The sequence below is a fragment of the Urocampus carinirostris genome, chromosome 1 (assembly GCF_059441175.1).
Source record: "Urocampus carinirostris isolate Australia breed hairy pipefish chromosome 1, RoL_Ucar_1.0, whole genome shotgun sequence".
NCBI lineage: Eukaryota > Metazoa > Chordata > Actinopteri > Syngnathiformes > Syngnathidae > Urocampus > Urocampus carinirostris.
In genome coordinates, this window is record NC_142349.1 from 28,322,206 (window position 1) to 28,332,732 (window position 10,527).

General features: G+C 39.9%; 1 protein-coding gene across 1 annotated transcript; it reads right to left on the bottom strand.

The window, feature by feature from the left end:
• On the bottom strand, nt 1–7,248 carry c1qtnf6a (C1q and TNF related 6a). Its single transcript, XM_088354513.1, has 3 exons — nt 7,120–7,248; nt 3,901–4,126; nt 1–1,553 (listed from the first exon to the last, which is right to left on the bottom strand). The coding sequence occupies exons 2-3, from the start codon at nt 4,079–4,081 to the stop codon at nt 1,006–1,008; spliced, it is 729 nt and encodes a 242-aa protein (XP_088210639.1). The 5' UTR covers nt 4,082–4,126; nt 7,120–7,248; the 3' UTR covers nt 1–1,005.
• Nucleotides 7,249–10,527: the final 3,279 nt, after the last annotated feature.

Consider the following 10,527-nt stretch of genomic DNA (forward strand, 5'->3'; position numbering starts at 1 on the left):
CACAAAAAGAATAGAAAAAAGCTCGTTTCATGGATGAGGAAGCCTAACAAGGTAACCAAAAGATGAGAAAAAAATGGATGATGCATTTTTGTTTTTAATATATTTCACAATTGACTTAAGACACAGGTCGCAACAGACCTGCTAACTTGGGGGCTTGCTACCTGATAACTAACACAAGGTGAGATTTCACATGTTTTACTTCTTACATTATTGTTGTTTTGTAATGTAAACCCATAACGTATTTGAATTTGTATTTTCTGTTTTTTTCTCATGATTTTGCAATAAACATCACATCAAAAAATGAAAAAAAAAATCACCTGTAAAGAGAAAAAAGGATGACAGGTTGAAGGCAAAGGCTTTTTACAGACCCTTCCCCCCCAAAAAATTTGGACACTTCTTTTACAAAAATATTTAAAGAAATATATCATATGTTGTTATAACAATCATTTATTTGTACGTTTAGAAACAATCGCATTGTTTGAATCACGATATAAATTTGCGAATTTCGGAGGATTTTTTTCTTATCTCCAGTAGAATCTCTGAAAATATAAAGTGTAAAACCTGGTAGGTTGTGTTTTTTTTCTTTGGATTTTCCTTTCTAGTTCTCCTGATCTGGTGTTTTTGCTCCATTCCATCATTTGTGTGAAAAGGAGAAATACCCTAAAGAGTCTGTGTTTGAATTTTGGACAATCAATGTGATAAGTCCCATCTTCGATGATAAAAATAGCGTGATAGAAATTTTAAGAAACACGACGTGTGTACAGTTTTTTTACGAGTGTGTGCAGGTCTTCAAGACTTTTTGTTTTAAGAAGTTTACAAGGGAGTGAAGAAGGGAAAACAGTGAGAAGCGTCCTTTTCTCTTGAGACTCTGAAAGAAGACTAGAAGAATATTACTGTACTTAACGATTTCCCCCCGAATAACGATTGCATTCGGTAGAACTATCGATGCCATGTTTTCTAATTAAAGAAGAGTACATTTATATTTCACATGATTAATATTCAGTTTTACTCTGAGCTTGCTTTGATGAGGTATCCATTAAAAGTGATATAAATATCCACATCGTCGCTGTAAATGGCATTTTCCCTTTCCCGCTTATAGAGTCGGACCCACACCTCGTCTTTGAGGCTCAAGTCCAGCATCAGGCTCTGGCTCTGCATGATGGAGCGATCGCTGGGTTGGGCGTACACGATGGCCTGTTCCGCTTCGTTGCGCATGATGTGGAGATACGTCTCCTTGAAGTTCCAGGTGTGGATGTTAAGGTTGAAGAAATAGATGCCGGGTGTGCGGCAGACAAATTTGCCGCTGAACATGTTGAAGTGGTCGTCGAGGTTCACAAACACCGTGTCGAATATCAACGGCTGGTAAGCCTCGAGGCTGTGGAGGGACTTGCGACGTCCTATGGAAAAGGCGGCATACTGGGCTTTGCAGGGGTCTCCAGGGAGACCGGCTTGGCCTTTAGAGCCTTTGGGGCCCTTGAGCCCCATGGATCCCTGGGGGCCTTCTGGTCCAGTTTTACCCGGTGTGCCTCTTTCACCTCGGTCACCTTTATCACCTGCAGGGCATTAAGAAATGTTTCACTAATGCACAAACATGATCTATTTTTGTACATTCACCAAATCAAATCAAAATGTATTTGTATTGCACTTTTTTGAGGACTTGCAACTCTAAGTGCTGTTACCTTTGTGGGAGGGGGGCTGATTGTGGCATGTGGTGTGAGTAATATGCATACATCTGTGTGCTGCTACAGAAAAAAAAACCTCTGACTGTGTCTCCTGCGTTTCGTAAGAGACGTCTTAAAGGGGCGGAGCGAGGTGGCTGGGATTCCCCTCCTTTATATTAATCTCCCAGAAAGAATCAAGATCGCGCAGAGGCTGAGGGAGGGGTCACATCAACCACACTAAGACTTGTGGTGCTGAATGTGTGCTTTGTAGTGCGATTGAGATTTAGAGAAGTTTTGTTTCTGGGAAGAAGCTTGGATGTCTTTGCGTTGAGTGAAACAAAGTGGAGAGCGAGTGTTGAGGTGTGGTTCGAGAGCGTTCTCCATCCGGGCACCGGTGTTGTGGAATGCTCTTCCCCCTGAGATCCGATCTGCAACCTCAGTGGAAATGTTTAAATCTAAGCTTAAAACTCACTTCTACTCTATAGCATACGAATAACCTAAACTTCTTATATGTAATAACTTGTGAAGCCCTTAGAGACTAATTGTGATTAAGGGCTATACAAATAAAAAAGACTTGACTTGACTTGACTTGACGTGTGTTTTGGTGAGAGTGGCAGTTCTGAGTACAGGAAGAGTTAGGGAAGGTGTGGCCTTTTTGGTGAGTGAGAGAGTGAAAGAGAAAGTAGTGGAATGGAAGGAGGTGTCCTCGAGATTATGTGGGTTAATGTGAAGTGGGTAAGCGATATGTGGGTGTTTCTGAGTGTGTATGTTCTAGGTTCTAAGAGATGTGAGGAAGAGAGGAATTAATTCTGGAGTGATTTGTAAAGGGTGTGTCATGTTACTTTGCCTGGTCAATTTGTATATGGATGGAGTGGTGCGTGAGCTGCATGTAAGTGCAGGGAGAGCAGATGTAATTCAGCTGTTGTTTGCAGATGACACTGCTTTTGTGGCTGACACTTCAGCAGGACTGAGTGCCTTGGTAGTGGAGTTTGATAAAGTTTGTAAAAGAAGCAAGCTTAAGGTGAATGCAGACAAGAATAAGGTAATGAGGTGTTCGAGAGGCGGTAATGTAGGTGTTTTACAGATTCATTTGAATGGTTGAAAGTTGCAGGAGGTAGATTGTTTTAAGTCATTGGGTTCATATGGGGCAGCAGGCGATGGTTTGGAGGAGGATGTCTAGGAGACAGGGGACGAAGGATGCGAGGCAATAGGTGTGAAGAACGGATGGTTGAAATGTAGAGATGTGCAAATGGATGCAAAGCGAGGATTGTATGAAGGTGTGGTCGCACCAACAGTTGTGTATGGCTCAGGAGCCTGGGTTTTGAGAGTAAATGGGCGTAATAGATTCAATGTCTTTGAAATGTGATGGTTGCGTAGTATGTGTGGAATGACATGACTGGATAGGTTAAGGAATGAGGAAGTATGGAGAAGAGCTGGTGTGGTAAGAGAGCTTGCTTGGATGCTTGATGAAAATGGTCTCAGATGGTTTGGACATATGGAAAGAATGGATACATGGCGTTTGACTAAAAGATTATGTAGTGCAGAAGTGGTGGGAAATAGAATAGGAGGAAGGCCCAAATATGGATGAGTAGAAACGTGCACAATATTTCAGGTTGTTTAATTTAATGGATGCAAGGGTGTGTGCAGGGGATAGATGTGAGTGTGGAAGGATAGTTAAGAATGACTGATATCAATGCATATGATGCGGAGGGGGTAAACCAGTGTATGCTGTCGGGGCTCTCTGTTGATGAAGGGATGCATGGCACGGCAACTCTCCCCTTGTTGTGCTGCAGGCTTAATGTTTGGTGTCAGGTTGGGAATAGTGAGGGGGAATGAATGTTTGGTCAATGTGTGTGCATTTTTGACTCTATCCCCCCTCTCTACGTCTCTCTCCTTCTACATCTGTATACCATTCGCTCCCCTTTTATCTATCTCTCTACCACTCTACTTCTCTCTTTCTATCTTTCCCTCTACCTCTATATCTATCTGTTTCTGTCTTTATATCTCTACCTCTATCTCTCTGTTTCTCTCAATACCCCTCTCTCTCTCTCTCTCTCTCTCTCTCTCTCTCTCTCTCTCTCTCTCTCTCTCTCTCTCTCTCTCTCTCTCTTCCTCTCCCTCTAACTCTCTTTCCCCCTCTCTCCCAATGTTTTACTCAACCAGGTCAGGCTCACAAAGATGTCATATTGGTCATGAAATAATATTTTCTGCAGTAAAACAAGATGGATATTTGTCTGACCTTTGAGGATTGTCATGTTGATGTAGGCATGTACTTGGGCTGGCTGATTGTAGACCCCTGTTGTGTCCTCTGCTGGCTGAAGATTATCACAGCAGCGGTTGCAGGTAAGTGAGGGGCCAGTGGATGGGGCTGCCTGTGTTACCAGGTGAACCAAGGACATGATAACTAGAACACCCAACATTGCGCTGATTCCAAGAGCAGCGGAGACGGGTTGATATCACTGAAACTGGATGTCACAGAACTATGTTGAAATGCGTTGAGGGCTTTCACGGTATGCCAGCATAAAAACACCATCAACCAACAATAAAAGCAAACAAAATATTTGTACTCAATCATATATACTATACAATAATACAATGCATATTGTACATAGTCATGAGGCCAAAGGAAGTAGGCCAGACGTCTCAAACTCAATTTATTTGGTTCCTGCGGGAGTCGGGATCCAAGCAAAGTGGGTGCACATCGGGCAGTCATGGTTTTAGGCACAGGTGAAGCGGGCAGCCACCCGTGGCGGCATTTTAACCATGCTACATGGATGGCGGCACAAGATCTTAATAATAAAGAAATAAATAACAATCATAAATGTGCGCCACAAAGCGGTTTTGTATTATCTAACAACATTTGACTTTGCCTCTTGTCAAATGGGCACTCCTTCGTTGCATCTTTGATGCTCCTGCTTGCTGCAAAGGTGTGCAAAGAGACTGAGAGAAGGACAAACATTGGGAAGGGGCGGCGTGGGGGACAGTTCACCTCTGACTGTCTCTCTCAAAATGAACAGCTAGGGTGGGGGGGCTGCAGGGGGAGGATCCAATAAATTACTTTACCATCTTTTGGCTTGTTTCAACAACTTCTTTTTACTTTCATCATTTTCATCTGACACCAACAAAAAACGTTACTTTTTAACCCCCTCGCCCTTCCCACCTTTCCTCCTACCTAATATGTTCCGTGGCCCAAACAGCTCTTGTCAAAGTAAGCAAATAGACGTGGTGGAAAAAATATAAGGGCTATTTGAACTCAGTTGGGCATTGTCAATAGAGAAAACATTCTACTTTCAACTTTTTAAAGACACCTCAAACAACACTTAGGTGTGATTAAAAAGTCGAAAGAAAAATATTTTTTCTATCAAGTATGTGTTAACAATGTCCATCTGAGTTAAAAGAGCTGTTATAAAAAAATTCACCGCACCTGTCTGCTTTTATCTGACTTTTATCAGTTCGGGACTCAGCACATGAGGAATCAGGAAAGGGCGAGTGGAGGGGGGGTCGGAGAGTAATCTCATACCCATGCTTTCAGTTTTCGGTTAATGTAGCATGAATATGGTGAAAGTAAGAAAAGGCCTATTTCAAATTCAATCCAAATTCCAACACAACCCCCCAAAAAGATGAAAAAAAGAAGAAGAGTCTATTAAAGCGCATCAAAAGAAATGCATGGCCTTGCACGTGCCACACAAGCAGCTTGACAGAGGCTGCATTGATTATTTAAGCCAGAAGATGGCATCAGAATGTAGAACATTTTAAAATTCCGGACGGATACTTTAAGAATTGATATCAAACAAATCAGTAATAACTAAATAATAATGTAGGGAACATAAGACTTGAGAAAAAACAATACAGTGTGTGAGTAAAAAAACAAATTGATCAGTAGTGAATCCCTCTCACTCTCTCTTCTTCAGACAGAAGTCTCGTTTTGCAAGCTAATGTTTTTTTTCTTAATGCGCATGCACTGTAATTTTGGGTACAATTGCAAAGTTATTGTTTTACCAATTTTGAGCTCTACGTAATTTATTGGCACAGAGGTAGGATCCATATATAACTTGAGCATCCCATAATAACATCAAACTTTCATACTAAGGTGGGGCCTCAAATGATTGTTAACTGTGAGTTTGTAGACTGAGCAGAAGCTTTTAAGGGCCTTCTCCCTATTACTATTTACCTTGTCTGTGACATGTACCGGTGTTTGGATGTCCATCCATGCATCCATGCATCCATGCATCCATGCATCCATGCATCCCTGCATCCATGCATCCATGCATCCATGCATCCATGCATCCATGCATCCATGCATCCATGCATCCATGCATCCATGCATCCATGCATCCATGCATCCATGCATCCACGCATCCATCCATCCATGCACCATCCATCCATCCATGCACCATCCATCCATCCATCCATCCACCTATCCATCCATGTATCCACCCATCCATCCACCCATCCATCCATCCATCCATCCATCCATCATCCATCCATCCATCCATCCATCCATCCATCCATTCATCCATCCATCCATCCATCCATCCATCCATCCATCCATCCATCCATCCATCCATCCATCCATCTGTCCGTCCTTCAATGTCTCCACCAGTGGAAAAGTGATGAACGGGAACACTCCCAAAACAAGAGTCAACATGATTCCAACTTTGCCCAGAACTAACATGAGATCTCCTTATTTGTCGGTCAGCTGTCCATGTAATCACTGTGGAATTTTTACTGCTTTGTGAAACAAGTGCGCAAGGGAGAAAGTTGTCCTTGCAGCTGTGCACACCAGGATTACTTGGTTCAGTGGCGTGCTATCAAAACCTCGTTTCTTGACAGCTGTATTAGGAATTACGAACTATGAGTGATGATAATTCCAAAATACCTCATGCATCTTTGCTGCCAATCATCAGCCATTAGCTAGTTAACAGTATGAATTTGATCTGGAGAAGACGGCCAAGCAGAGCAAAATTTCAAAGAAAACCTAATATGGGACTGCAAGCTTGCACAGTATTCAAATGATGCAAACCTATTTTCATGCACAGAGGAAATGTAATTAATTGATACAGCTAAAAATAATTTTTTTGAACTATTTTCTGTGTGCAGGAAACATTCCTGCAGTTCAATTTATTAATGAACAAGATTAAAATTTTCATTGGTGATCCTGTGTTAGGAGAGATGGAGAAAAACTCCAAACATGTGAGCCATATTTTACTCTGTATTGTGTTTTCACAAAGCCTTTTGGCACTGTAGAAGTGTCTTCATGTGGTTTCATTCCACTCATGTTTTATGACTACATATGGTTTCTGTTATCTCTACTCATACCCTAGAATGCAAATGTGGCAAACTGGATTTTTTTTGTCTCCTACAGTTAGATAAGAAATAATAATACCCTAACAAGTTAGCGTTTCATGTTTCATGGCAAATAATACACAACTTTAAACTATGAAGGAATGAATCTCACCTTGGTCAAGTCTTTGCAGCAACTTCAGTCCGCTAAAGAAGGGAAATGGTCAAGCCCTCTCTTTTTACTGTGTGTATGTACGTGAAAGATTTTTTCTTCTTCTTCTGGCGTATCCCTGCAGCCTACTTCACCAGCCTCAATCTGTTTATTTTGGGAGGAAAACTAAGGCCTTCCCCCTCGACATCACATCACACTATGCAAAACATAATTCCAGTCAAATTTTGAAAGCAGGATATAAAATGCAAGGAAAGACACTTTGTTTTATACTAGCAAGACACAGTCAAATAAAAGTAATACAAAAGATCCTGTTTTTGATCGTTAACATTCACTTTTGTCTTTGCGCAGGATGCATTTGAAATGCATTTGGATTTGTACATACAGATGTTGATGCCATACTAGGCCACATTTACGACTATTCCTCATGAAATTTTCATTTCAGTTTATCTACACACTCTTACACAAACAAATTTCGGTGTTTATTCCGACATTTATTTTGTTGTGTATAATTTAATTTATTTTGTCCTGTATTCTGTGTTAACAAAATTCTATTCAAATGAGGGGGCGGGTCAAACTGGCTGAGCTTTTCACCTATTGGTTGGGTGACAAGTACACCACTTAACTGCAAGTCAAGTCATGTTTATTTGTGTATGGTAAATGGTAAATGGTCTGTATTTATATAGCGCTTTTCAAGTCAATGGAGACATCCCAAAGCGCTTTACAATGTGCTTCACACTTGCCCATTCACACACACACACACTCACACACCGATGGGTAGTCAGCCATGCAAGGCGCCTACCTGCTTATTGGGGGCATTAGGGATTCAGTGTCTTGCCCAAGGATCCCAAGACGAGCGCTCTACCTTCTTAGCTAATGCCGCCCTAGCCCTTAATCACAAGGAGTCTCGAAGGGCTGCACGGACTCCAGATTATTGCAAACTACAGACGATTATTACATCATCCCCCGATCCAAAACCTACATGACGGCAAAGAAAACTCAAAAACCTCAACATGAGAAAAGTGAAGACACCTTGAGAAGGGACCGCACATGAGGTAATCCCTCTTTCAGGATGACCAGGGTGCAACGGATGTTGCAATAACAAACAATTCACAGATATTGTCAACATGAAATATATGTCAATCATAGAATAGAAATGTGTTTTAAGCCTAAATTTAAACAGTTCCACTAAGTTTGCAGATCGAATCTCAGAGGGCAGAGCATTCTACAGCACCGGGGCCCGAATGGAGAACGCTCTCGAACTTGGCTCTTGGGATCACTAGTAGACCAGCGTTTTAGGAGCGAAGGCTCCGGACTGGAACAAAGAGGGAACTTAAATCTGAAAGACAAAAGGGAGTAAGTCCATGCATGATTTTGTATAATACCAACAGAACCTTAAAACCTTAAGCCAGGGGTCGGCAACCTTTTCGGTGCGGAGTGCCACTTTCAAATTTCCTTGTAAATCAGTGTGCCACACCAAGATTAATGATTCACACAACATTTTTTTAATATCCAACAGAGCTGTCATTTTACACCAGTCCAAGTATACAACATGGATATAGTGTACATTTTAATCGCATAATTCAGTGTTTTTCAACCCTTTTTGGACCCAAGGAACACTTTTATTTACAAAAAAGTTCAGAGGCACACTGTCCGTCGAAAATGTTCGAAAATGAAATGTCAAATATTTTACTGTACTACCTCATAAGCAGATAATTAGTACATAAAAAGGAGAAAATAATAATTATGACAAAAAAATAATTATGTGCTTTATGTTTTTATTTTTAACAGTGCAATCTTAAACCGCTTTGTTAAAGAAATTACGTTGTTAAATGTACTGTGCTACGTAGAGCAGATAATTATTACATAAAAAGTATATAAAAATCTACTGCCACCTAATGATATGGATGACTATTACAGTTCCTCATCTGAAGATTGGAAAAATACTGAATAATGGCCTGATTTTTTTGGAAAGGTAAAATTGGGTAAATACCAGCGGCACACTAGAAAAGGTCTCACGGCACACTAGTGTGCCCCGGCACACTGGTTGAAAAACACAGGTATAACTGATCAATTTATCTTTCACTATTTTTGTTTATGAATCAACTAAAAATGTAATTTGAATAACAAGTGGAAAGGCCTGTAGCCATCCATGACCAATGTTCCCTCTAATTTTCCACGGGTCTGAGCGTTCACACAAAGTCGGTGAGCAACGCTTGAAACAACAGAGAGCAACAGCAATCCTAAGTGTGCCAACTAAGTCATTATCAAACATGTCCAAAACTTGACATCATGTTACATTTTTCTGAGTTTCCGGCAATGTAAAAAACAATTTCACTTTTGAAAATATGACTTGAATGAATTATTATTGCAAAGGTTGTACGGACTACAAACATCATTTGTTTTTACAACAATTCTTTCACAAGTTTTCCATTTCTTTATTTACTGGTATCTTTTGTCGCATAATACTAACATTTTTGGGGGCTTATTTAGTCGGTTGCACGTTACACAACTGTATTTAATCACATTTTTTAGTGGAAGCACAATGTTGGCAACAAGATTCACTTGATATAATTGGAAATTATTTGAATGCAACACAAACTTTTTCTTCTTTTTCCCTGTTTTTTTTTTCAATTTCTTTTAATTCCTTTAAAAAAATCTCATTGTGTTTATTTTTTCCTAGCTGTTACTTTTTTCTTTTTGTTCTCTATTTACCTTTGTTTATTTCTTTTATTTTTTCTGGCTTTTTTAAAAAATGTTCCTACTTTTTTCTCTTCTTTTTGTTTTTTTCAGATTTTCACTACTTTTTCATTTTGGTATTTTGTTCTTTTTGGTTCTATTCCCCCTTCCTTTAAGTCATTTTGTGCATGATTTTACATAATATTTGGTCATATAAGGATGAAAGAAGCAAAAACAACCTGAAGAGCCGTTTAGGACCCGAAAGAGCTGGTTCCTTTTAGTGAGCCGAGCCGAAGAAGCCGGTTCCCGAAAAACTCTACTGACTTTACTCAACTTCGTTCTACTTCGACCTTGACTTCTAAATACCGCATTTGGAACACAACGTCAGGGGAACCTTTGTATTTCAATACGAAAAATACAAAATTACAGGGATGAAAATGCATATGGGTGTCTTTGCAGAAGTTTTAGTCAATTTTTTACTCTAAATATTAAATCTCACAGCGAAGGTCTTATATTCAGGTTATTGTTTTCATAAAAAAAAAAAAACTAAAAGCACGAAATACTTTCAAATCAATATTATCCATCTTTTAAATGATTGTTTGCGATTTTTTTTGAGTTACCCGGAGTTAAATTAATAAATAAATTAATTTGATGTTTGCTTTTTTTATTTATTTATTTTTTACAAATACACAGTTGATAATCCATCCATCCATTATCAGCACAGCTTATCCTCAG

What these genes read in the sequence shown, in the direction of transcription:
- c1qtnf6a (XM_088354513.1), bottom strand. Translation starts at nt 4,081, where the DNA reads ATGTTGGGTGTTCTAGTTATCATGTCCTTGGTTCACCTGGTAACACAG. An exon ending in CAACATGACAATCCTCAAAG is followed by an intron (nt 1,554 to 3,900) that starts GTCAGACAAATA and finishes AATGCCCTGCAG; the next exon opens with GTGATAAAGGTGACCGAGGT.